At 36.3% G+C, this 11,344-nt stretch overlaps 2 protein-coding genes across 2 annotated transcripts; both read left to right on the forward strand.

Annotated features, from left to right (window-relative positions):
- The first annotated feature begins 3,978 nt into the window (after positions 1 to 3,978).
- LOC143460866 (uncharacterized) lies at positions 3,979 to 6,386 on the forward strand. Its single transcript, XM_076958525.1, has 3 exons — positions 3,979 to 4,524; positions 5,417 to 5,531; positions 5,718 to 6,386. Exons 1-3 carry the CDS (start codon positions 4,246 to 4,248, stop codon positions 6,197 to 6,199), a joined length of 876 nt encoding a protein of 291 aa, XP_076814640.1. The 5' UTR covers positions 3,979 to 4,245; the 3' UTR covers positions 6,200 to 6,386.
- Positions 6,387 to 6,621: 235 nt separating this feature from the next.
- Positions 6,622 to 10,619, forward strand: LOC143459870 (uncharacterized). Its single transcript, XM_076957177.1, has 10 exons — positions 6,622 to 7,070; positions 7,228 to 7,349; positions 7,446 to 7,491; positions 7,651 to 7,743; positions 7,831 to 7,878; positions 7,994 to 8,086; positions 8,174 to 8,221; positions 8,807 to 8,908; positions 9,016 to 9,248; positions 9,570 to 10,619. Exons 1-10 carry the CDS (start codon positions 7,019 to 7,021, stop codon positions 9,777 to 9,779), a joined length of 1,047 nt encoding a protein of 348 aa, XP_076813292.1. The 5' UTR covers positions 6,622 to 7,018; the 3' UTR covers positions 9,780 to 10,619.
- Positions 10,620 to 11,344: the final 725 nt, after the last annotated feature.

Raw genomic sequence — 11,344 nt, forward strand, 5'->3', positions numbered from 1 at the left:
CACAAACTACTCAGGATCAAGTTGCGTATTTAACCGGGAGATGACTGCTACTTTGCTGCTGGTTATATGAGATTGGACTCGGCCCTAATTAGGCTAGGCTAGCAAGCAAGGAAAATTATTTAAGTAAGAGCTGAACATGCTTAAAACACACTTTCACTATCTAATGTCAATCAGTGCTTGAAGCTTTCAGGTTATTATTGAGTATTGACGCATTTGATGTTAGACCTCCTTTGATTTTCCGGTATTTGCTTCAAATGATTTTTGGCAGTTGTTAAAAATTGCAAACAATAAACTTTGTGACGTAAGAAAAAAGGTTTAAAATTTGAATATTTGGCGGTTTAATCTGATGCAAGCCTCATTGAACCGGGTGATTGGATTTAAATAAACCAATGATGTTATAAAGAAGCTGAGAAAAAAAGCCACAAATTTTTGGCTGCTTAGTCACGGCTAGAATACCTCTGGGATTAAAGCACCGCATTAAAACGTTGTTCTACGTCATCAAAGAATCGAATTCGCTTGTAAGCTATTTACACCGGCTGCCTTCTGCTCAATGATGATTAGCTTGTCCTGATTTGAACGGTGTAATTATTAGGTTAGAAACACGACCAGCCATAAACCATTTTGGTAATTTTTAATTCATCTTTCAAATCCTACAAACCAGAAAAAACTTGTTTTGAATTAGACTGTTGTTAACTTTGGTAGTTTTTTCGATTTCTTTGGAATTTTATGAAGTTTATGACGTATGTGAACCTACTTGATCTATGCAAAAAAGGAAGCCGATGTTTTCGTTTTTTAATTTTTTAATCGTAAGAACTTGCTTTAACCGCAAATTATTATATCATTTTCGTTAATTACTGCGCCAATAGTTTGAAGCAAAACATGTTATTCTATTTCTAGCAGATAATTCCATCTTGTGTGTCCTCATTCTTGCATGCGAGAAACTTGGCGCAAAACTTGTGATTGTTTTCCCGTTAAAACAGAACTTTGGGTGTTACCCATGTTGAGAGTTATTCTTGTATGCTGAGAATGGAACGTGACCTTGCAAAAACCTACAGAGAGACTTCAAAATCATTGTGCTTGGTCATACTTTCTTACATCATAAACGTTTGTTATGATTTTGTAAATCTGACTTTGTCAAGCGCTAGTTAGAGTTGCATCCACAACAAAGTTCATCCAAAGCACAATTTTCAAGCGAAATACGAAACTATGGTTTCATGAGTCATTTGGTTATCTTGCTAAAATTTACAAAAAACTTTACTTTAAACATTATGGCCATCCTGTTGTAAAAATATCACGGTCTATCCAGACAATGATGATATTTCTAATGTAAGTTCACGTGAGACTCGATGCAATAATTGTTTTGACTACTTCACCGGAAGTAGGTCACGCGGGGCGTCATAAAAGATAAGCGGTTGATTATTAGGGGTGAACACGTGTAAAACATTTATTTACAAAATCAGTTCTTTAATCGCGATTGATGATAGATTAGAAAGTACAGACATTGTTCGATTTAACTTGGTGTCGGATATCCTTCAAGTTAGACTTATAATATTCAATCGGGAAAGTTTCTTTTAATGAAGTGACATTTTTCAAAATACTTTTACGCGCAACATTTATTTTAAATAAAATTACATCAACCGCATCTTGCCACTAATTTATAAAACTTGACGTTTGCGATGAAAACGAATTTGCCTTCATGCCAATGCCAAGGTTACACTGATCTACGAGTTCATGAAGTATGCTTGTGATGTCACAAAGCGACTCACACGCCTCCAAGCAGCGGTTAGAAGGAATTTGCCAAAATGCATTTTGAAAGGTTACGTAAGTTGAAGGTTTTGCTTTATATGGGTCGCTGGCTGACTTACATAACGTTTTCTTTGGGAAGTTTTGAAATAACGATTTCGTGTATTAAAGACGCGCTGTAAGGTAGGCATTGTAGACACATAGACAGCCGTGTGTTTAACAACATGGTATAGATTAAAAGTTGATATCATTAATAATTGATTTGTTCAAAACTAAAAAAACCCTCGGGAGTTATTTAAAGAAAATGTATTTTATTCTGCTCGACTGACCTTAGACATGCATCTTGCGAAAGACATCTCTTCAGAGAGAAAGGCATCGAGTTTAATAAAAATTTCATGAATAGCCGGCAGCCATGTAACACGACAGATCACAGATGGTGGAATTGCGATGAAACAGTTATTTCACTTCGAATTGTCGAGCGCGTTGGATGCACTTACGCGATTGCTGGCAGCGCGTGGATTAATATAATGCGGCCTGGACTCATTATGTAGATGCATTTTAGCGTCGACGTTACTGGTTTTAAAGCTTTTATCTGGTATTAGAAGGATATTTTTCGACCTAAATTGCTACTGGTCGTGGAACGAAAGTTGCCAATTAGGTTTTCTTTTACAGCTAAGACTTATGATGAAGCACTTGTATAGATTAAAACGTACCAACTTGAAGAAAAAACGTTTCGCATAAATCGCGTGTTCTATCTAATGAGCTGCAACGAGCGGTTGTAAGTTCCAGGTTATAAAGATTGATAGTTATTTTATTTAAGGGCTCTTCTGTGCTGAACACCTCAGAGCGTTTCTTATTTTTAGCTTGCGATAAATAGTTGGTGACAAGAAGCAGATCTCTCTCGGGGTTGGTTATCAATTAGGGCTGGGTTGGGTAATAGGAGCTCCACGCGGACACGAGTTACATATCATCTATTAACGTAAACGTCAGTGTGGGCCTGGGTTTTACAGGCAGGCTTTCGTAAGTGATTTTGTTCTGAATTTAGTTGATATTCAGCGCAGGCAGAATCAGATGGAAAATGCCAACGACTGGGACTTGCACGCGGTCGACCAACTGTACAATTGAATTTCATGGGGTTCTGAAAAATTTCTTGTTTGTGAGAAAACCACAAGTCCCCTCAACATTCGGACTAAAACGCATAACGCTGTACGGCGCGCGATGGCGATGGCTGATGCTCTTGAACGCTTTTAAATTTGCATTGTTTGGAAAATTTTTGTGTTTTGGTTTGGAAAAATATGTTAGTTTGCTCAATGGAGAGGATTGCCCGTAAAATTGTGGGTTCTTTGCAGTTTGAAACATAAAAACGCGAGTTAATCGTTATAAAATATCTTTTAAATTAAAAACTGACTATAAAGTATATGTTTGCATTTTTACATCATAATGTCACGGGCAGATGGTAGCATCTGAAAATCGATAATTGCGCGAAGGAAAACAGTTCGATTGCTGGAAATTTGTTCGAACGTTTTCGCCCGTATCTTTGTTTATTTTGAAAGTGATGAACAGTTTTCTTTTGCGGCCCAATTTTCAGGTCACTCAATCCATTTGACGCCTGGCGCACCGATTAACTGCTGGACGTCGTCATAATCAATGTTGCAGACGAACAGCTACACACCCGCATAGCTGAATTATAAAGGAGTGGTGTTACGTTATTCAGTCGTGAGTCATCCCAGCTGAAGTAAGGTTGCTGGTTCATTGCCGGCACTAAGCTAATAAATTGATCTCTATTCTGCGTCAAACAATGAGATTTCTTTGAAAAACTAGCAGCAATAATCTGCAGCATTGAAGACTGTGATTAACGATGGAAACTTGCTGGTTTTACTTGAAGTGTTGCTGCAAAAGGCAGTTGTAATCCGATAGCACGAGCTAGGTTAAGTTTTAACAAGAAATTATAAAGTTTGTGGCAAAATTCTAAGCGCGTAGAAGACATTCTTGTCAGATTAAAGTGATTTTTATACAAAACGTGAAAAGTGTCAAACAATCAATTGGACGCTTCGTTGGAATTATTGCCAATTACCTGCAAATGTCACTTGTACTTCGGCCATTACCCTGCGGCTGCAAACTTTCTCCCAAATGCAAAGGGACCTTAAATATCTTTTGTTTGTATTATGACGTAAAAATCGTCATGGCAACTCATTTTCAATTATGATGTTGAAATTTCGTCAGCCAAGGCCAGTCTTGCGCGGCGAGATGAGGAAAAAGTTTTTGTTCCATTTTTAGGAAGTTTGAAAAACCAAGCAAAGTAGCTTTTGTGCGGCAGGTGAACAGAACAAAAGCGCTGCAGTCAAGCATAGCCTTGTCTGAACGGTTTTAACACACTTTTAGCTACTCACGTTACATATAAACTTCTGTAGTAATGCAACAATTCCATATTTTCAGTTCGTTGCTGTAGTTTATAGCAGCGTTGAAAATCACCAGGTTTGCAAGTTTTTTTAAAAGTAAGTGATGCGTGACGTCGAAGGATCTGGAAGTTTGAATGCTTCAGGATCAAAATTTGAAGATCAGTTTGTGAATTCGCCGGAAGCTGAAAGTTTTCTCACCACATCATCATCATCATCGACTCCTTCATCTGACAATCTTGGACACAGCATGGAATTGAATGTGACAGCCGGAGTGTTCATGGTGCTCATGATTGCCATAGTTACCGCCATCTTCCTCTGCTGCTGCAAGACCTATGTCGTCTGCCAGAAACGCCGGTTGCGCCAAAGAGCGTTGGAAAATCAGGTTGGTGACTCCGAAAGTTGTTCTACATCTTACCGTGTTCAGTAGATTCTAGATATCGGTTTATTTTACGTATAACTTTGTAGCATCTTTTAAACAAATTGATATTTTTTTGGCGAAAACGATCAAAAGTTTTTCAGTGATAAAATTGCACAGTATTTAAACTTTAGGTTTATCATCTGTATCGGTCAAGGTCAATTTTATCAGTAAACTATATTTAGAGCTAAATGCAAATATTCGCCGCCAAATTGAGGTAACGAGAAGAAATTTACGTTGGTTTTTTCCAAACCAAATTGAGAACTTTATAACAAGCTTAAACAAGTTACAGAGAAATTTGGCTCAATTTTTTTTGTATATTATTTTTGGCAAAACAACAAACATTAAAGCGACAGTTTTATTGTTTGCCATTTTTCGAAAAATTAAATATTTTTTAGCAAAATGATAAAATTTCAATATTATTAAGAAATAAAATTAGAATTAAACTCTTTGTTGTTACGCGCGACACCAAACAATGCGCTTTTTTTGTCTCAAGGGACAATGAAATAAATTTTCAAGTAATAGAAGTTAATGCAGATTAAAGTATTTTAATTTGACAATTCCGGATAAAAACATATTTTACTAAAGCACCGAACTTGTGCTTAGATCTTGTTTCTGTGGAATTTATTGCAAGTTTTTGTGGTAAATTTCGATGGATTCTATAATTGTATTATCTTGGTTTTGGACTTGAACAACTACCGCCACCCAGCGGCAGGTTCTGTTCGATACTGTTTAAATTTTGGATGAACAAGTTTTAGTCCATTTTAAACACTATCTGCTATACAGTATCTGTACAGCAAGTACTTGAGTTATAACTTGATTACGAAATGAGTTTGAAATATCAGTCATGTTTATTTAGCCCAACAACCGTCGAGGAATCCATCAAAACCTGCCCATGACTCACATTTACAGTGATTCCCCACCAAGCTATGATGACATCATATCGGGAAAAATTCCTTCAACCGTTTCCGGAGGTAAAGTCACTAAACCTTAGGAAAGACGAGCGATCGGGTATTTTAGCTATAATCACACCTTCACGAAATTTAATAAATATTACACAAAAATGACTAAGTCATGAAATAAACAAATTACTGTTTTTTACTATATCTATGACTAAATTGTAGAACTACTTTCATGTTGGTCATTTTCCATTTTTTCAGAACCCGTTGGAACACGCTCGAACGTTGAAACCGCTCCGAAAGCAGCAGAAGACGCGATTGAGGTTCATTGGTCTTACGAAGGTTCCGGGTTCAATTCCTCGCCTCCACCCTTGTACTCTTGCGTTGTGGTCGAAAATGAAAATGCCAACACGTCATCGCAACGTCATAATACGCGCTCACGAGCGATGAACGTTTTACGTTGGTTTCACCCCGACAACAATAATAATTTCAATGCGGTGTCAAGAAGAATGAGAGCGACAATTCAAATCGTGTCCGGCCTGGTTTCAGGTCGCAAACAGGGGAATAACCAGGACTCATCAAACCAACGACAGCTTGATTCTGTCCAGGTCGATAGTACGCCATCTACTGATTCAAATTCTAGTGCTGTTTCGTCCACTGATAGCGCTAACACAAACACGTCTAGAAATTCGTTGTCCACTGAAAGCGTTACCACAGCCGACGCATCAACAAACGAAAGATAGCATAACTAACATTTTCTTGATAATTATTTGTTCAAATTGAACAATTGTGTTGTAATATTTACGTTTGCGCTTGATTCTGACGCAGGTGTGGATGATTTCTTACGTCACACGACTTAAAGCACGAACATGCGTTGATTCTATGATATATTAACTCATATGTCAATAAACACAAAAAAAATCAAAGATATTTTCTGATTGGTATTCGAAAAAAGTTAAAAAATGATTCGAAAGAAAGCTGAGATAGGATGGCAGGAGACAGATATCTTGCTATGACCAATTGACACAGATTTATTACAGTGACAACACGGAATAAAATATGAATGACTGGATAACGACCATATTTGTGCAAAAGCTGAGCAAACAAACACAGCCTGAGTTTGTAAAGATCCCGACAACAAACGTGGGCGTGATGAGAGGTAAAACGTTTGCATTTATAGGGAAGTATAAAGAACTGCGTCAGAAACAATTTCTTCAACCTCATATCTATCATATGAACACCCACATCGACCAGCAAGCTGATATAAATACCAACCTGCCATCCCACACATCTACATTCCTCTATCTATATAAAAAGCAATAAACGTTGCATGAAAGTAGTTGTGAATCTAGATATGCAACGATCGTATTCTTGCAATGAAACTATTGAGCAAATTTAACTTTAAAAAACTTAAAGTTCTTGTAACTTAGAAAGGAGGGGAAAAGAGCAATTTTAAGGAGCTAAAAATTTTTTCTGAACGAAATAGGTATTAAGTACAACAAAGGTAAAACAAATTTGCAATAAAAGTATTAAAATAGTTGATCCAAGTAAGTTCAAACCCGATGAGAATGGCTGAAATGAATGTTTATGAAAACGTACAACAACAGACCAAAGGTAAGATCTTCTGAAATGTCTACTCCTTTGCATAAATCACTGCGTATACGTGACAGTAACTTATTATTTCCTTTATTCAAGTTCTAATAACTACAGAAGCTCAGTAACAAATGACAATCAATGTTTACGTAATTACAAATATCGTTTCATTGGACAGATTCTTCTCATAAAAAAATCGACTCATCCATAAAGCAGAGTTCTACGAAGTTAGTTGTGGTGGTAGCCTCTCTTGCGCTGCTAGTGGCGGTTATTTCACTGATATTGTCTTCCATTGCAATGGTATGTGATAGAGTTCCAACAAGTTGTGAAAATGTTTTGATATGGTTTACATCTTCGTGCTGATAAATTCCGTTATTATTTTATTTTTATTTCCAGACAACACAGCAAGAACAAAGCAAAGAAATTATTGCAACCATCAAAGGCAGATTTCTTTGAATTTTTTATTTGTTTTTCTTTCGCAGCAATAGAGTACTCGGACAAAAAAAGTTAAAAAGCAAAATATATTTACATTAGAAATATTAAATTATGTACCAAACATAATGTTTGTAAATTAAACTAATTTCAACAAAGTTTGATTTAGATTTTCAAGCACAAATAAACAAATTACAGAAGAATCTCACAATGATAAACAAAATAACGGATGACATTCGCACTGAATCATCTTTGCTGCAAGGTTGTGAGATATTTTAGCCATAGATGAATTCAAAATACGTAAAAAAACAAAATTTTCATTCAGTAAAACCATTTTGTGTTTGCACAGCCAACTTTACAAAGATGATTCAGTCACAAGTTGAACATTTAACACAAGGTAAGTAATTGTGACGTCACAACGGATATGTAGCCTCACGCATTCAATGTATATAGAAGTGTAAATACGACATAATGTTTGTAAATTAAACTAATTTCAACAAAGTTTGATTTAGATTTTCAAGCACAAATGCACAATTTGCAGAAGAATCTCACAATGATAAACAAAATAACGGATGATATTCGCACTGAATCATCTTTACTGCAAGGTTGTGAGATATTTTAGCCGTAGATGAATTCAAAATACGTAAAAAAACAGAATTTTCACTCAGCAAAACCATTTTGTATTTGCACAGCCAACTTTTCCAAGATCATTCAGTCACAAGTTGAACATTTAACACAAGGTAAGTAATTGTGACGTCACCACGGATATGTAGCCTCACGCATTCAATGTACATAGAAATGTAAATACGACTGCGAGCTGCAACCCCACAAGCAACGCGCTAAGGCAACCCCACAAGCAACGCGCTAAGCTTTGTGCCTCAGCGGACAAGCAAACCCGACAACTAAAATAGATCTCCCCAGCTGATCCTACTGCACTGTTACAGCAGCCTACACCCTGACAACTTGGACGGCGGGCCGGCCCGTGTTATAAATTGAATAAAAAGTGTCAGAAAGGCAATACTTGACTTCGGATCTTTATCCTCGGTTTGATTGTCATTATCACTGCGCCGCATATTGACTGCCAAGGCTATAGCTTGGGTAGAAGTCAATGAAAGAGGAGTAGCACATTCTGGGTGCCTGTGGGTGTGGCGTGTAGACTGGGAAATATGTCATATGTTGTATCGTGCCGCATGACATGATGCACACGGTGGTTTGGATTTCAAAGCGACCCAGTAATTTCATTTAGCCGGCTTGGTCAATCATCGGGCTCAAAGACTGACAATTTATCTCATAAAAATTTTAAATAATTATCCAATATTTGACAGATTTTCAATCTCAAACCAAAATCTTGGAGAAAAATCTTACAGCCAAGTTTGAAAAAGAAACATCTTCACTACAAAGCTCAGTTAGTCAGCTAAGGAACCTCAGTAAGTTATGACAAAAATAGCTAAGATGTTTGCGTTTAATTGAAAATAGAGATTTAAATGTATTGAAGTGCTAATTCTTTTCTTCTCTCCACGATGACGTAATTTAGCTTCTTGCATCGGTGGATTCATTTATGAAAATCATTGCATTCAACTTCCTTATGTCGTGGGAAAATTTGTCAGCTACAAAGAGGCGTTGGAAATATGTTCCGGAAGTCTTGCGGAAGTGACGAGTGATGAAATGAACGAAATAATATACCGGTATATTGCACGAACATGGGTCTCCGATGTAGGAGAAACAATTCATCAAGGCCTACATGTTTGGCTAGGATCCACTTTCCAGGTTGGTAGGTAGGCCTATATAAATTTACTTTATGTATTTACAAGTTTTTAAAAGGGGTTGTATTGTCTAGTACCAAGAAAAGCGTAGATTTTATAAGTTACACGTAGAGTTATAATAATTAAACGTAGATATCCATTTACCGAAAACTTTGTTTGATCTTTTTATATAAAATTCCATTTTTAAGTTAACGTTTAGAGTAAATTAAAGAAAAAATTATTCTTTACCAGACGTGCGCAGATTTCAACAAATAAACATTTATTTTGTAATAATTAGTAACAAAACAACTTCAATGAAAGATAAGGTTTACGCCTTTAATGTCAGGTACTGGACAATCCTCGTAACTTGATAACTCTCAAAAATGGAGAGAAGATAACTTTGTCCAATTGGCAACCTACATTTCCGAAGACCACTGATTCACAAGCGGATCGTGTTGTTATGTATGTGCAATTCATTGACCATGAAAACAGAGGAATTTCAAATCGCTTACCATCGCTTGAGTATGTTGTTCCTCTTTGCTCTCGTGCTATTTGACCCATTCATTAAATAGCTCACCACCAATAGTCGTCTCGAATGGATATATTAGTAAAATGGACAGTCTGATATCGCTATCAACTGTCATGTTTCAACAGTATCACAAAAAAAATAACTTAAAACTTTTTTCAAGATATGTAAATCGTTTTTTTATTTTTTTGAAATTATTGTAAGATGTAGTTCCGCCCACGATAAAACATTTTATCGAACGATTAATTTTGTAAATAATTAATTGTTAATAGTTCGTTGTAACATATATATTTTTGGCACGTTGTGACAAAAATCTGCTTCACTTTTGCTTGTGTGTGACGTAATTGGCGACTGCTTGGTATGCTTCTTAGAGAACATATGTTTGGACGATTGATGATTTTATACGCAGTGGTGACCTGCAAACACGTAAAAGTGGTATAAAGTTTTATTTAAAATGTTCTGAAATGGAGAAAGATAATTAATTAATCGATGTAAGGTATACAAATTAAAATCGTTTGCTCAATAAACAATGTTCTTTTTCCAAGATAACGCAAAATAAATTCTGATTGGTCTGCTGCGGCTGTACTTGTACACAAAGACTTAGCAACCCTGTATGGAAATATTTACTTTTGTGGAATCCATTTTTCTTAACTTAAAACTTCATTTCAAGTAGATTAAGACCACGCTATTACGTTTAATCTGCGTAAACATTTCCATTTATAACAGCAGTTTTTGTGTCGTCAGAAATATATTTGTTTTTGTTTTATCTTTTATTCTTTGACATTCGTCCACTCGTCCTCAATGCGCTAAACGACTGATTTACACACACAGTAAACCTGCAATGCTACATTTGTGTTTATCGCTGTAGCCTGTATAGAGAACGTCATACGCAATAAAAAGAATGGCATCGACTATCGGGACGTAGGGAATAACCGTATACAATGAAGCAGTCCTCACAGAGCTCACCTTAAATAACATTACTGGTTGTATGCAAGTGGCATAAATTTCATAGGTACCTTAATAAGGCCAGGTCATTGAGTTGAGTTTTCCTCGCTTTGGACCAGCGGTTATGCAGATTAGTTTGTAAAGAGTTTTTTTAGCATTTGACACGTTAACCACTGACACAGGTTCTGCTTGACCACAAATTTTGTGACATAAAGACAGGAAGAATTCCCTGTTGGTTAAAAGCGTCAATTCTGGCGTAAACCAAACACAGCGCCAATTATAATTATTATCGGGAGCTAAGTTTATCACAAAATTGTTCCCGATTAATTAGAAAGTGAGATTGAGTTACAGTGAATAGCCGGTAGTGAAGGGCATGGACGGCCTTTTACGTAAGCTTGCAGGTTTTGGATTATTTTTCCAAGTATTTGCAAAAACATTAAACTTTCAAAACAATTATAATTTGATTTGTATATTTTGTTTTGACATGTGGTTGACGCCAAATTATTGCGATCCCCCTCCCTTTTTTCCCTGTTTTATTACTTCCCTGATGACCCATTTACTCGTCCCATATAAGGTGTAGATTTTTTGTTGGGTTAACGGCCATGACGTCATTTTTGTTAAAAACATTTGTGTTTATTAACGGGAAAATT

The sequence above is a fragment of the Clavelina lepadiformis genome, chromosome 5 (genome assembly GCF_947623445.1).
Source record: "Clavelina lepadiformis chromosome 5, kaClaLepa1.1, whole genome shotgun sequence".
NCBI lineage: Eukaryota > Metazoa > Chordata > Ascidiacea > Aplousobranchia > Clavelinidae > Clavelina > Clavelina lepadiformis.

What these genes read in the sequence shown, in the direction of transcription:
- LOC143460866 (XM_076958525.1), top strand. Translation starts at nt 4,246, where the DNA reads ATGCGTGACGTCGAAGGATCTGGAAGTTTGAATGCTTCAGGATCAAAA. An exon ending in AAAGAGCGTTGGAAAATCAG is followed by an intron (nt 4,525 to 5,416) that starts GTTGGTGACTCC and finishes ATGTTTATTTAG; the next exon opens with CCCAACAACCGTCGAGGAAT. An exon ending in TCCTTCAACCGTTTCCGGAG is followed by an intron (nt 5,532 to 5,717) that starts GTAAAGTCACTA and finishes CCATTTTTTCAG; the next exon opens with AACCCGTTGGAACACGCTCG.
- LOC143459870 (XM_076957177.1), top strand. Translation starts at nt 7,019, where the DNA reads ATGAGAATGGCTGAAATGAATGTTTATGAAAACGTACAACAACAGACC. An exon ending in TGAATCATCTTTGCTGCAAG is followed by an intron (nt 7,744 to 7,830) that starts GTTGTGAGATAT and finishes GTGTTTGCACAG; the next exon opens with CCAACTTTACAAAGATGATT. An exon ending in GGCTAGGATCCACTTTCCAG is followed by an intron (nt 9,249 to 9,569) that starts GTTGGTAGGTAG and finishes CTTTAATGTCAG; the next exon opens with GTACTGGACAATCCTCGTAA.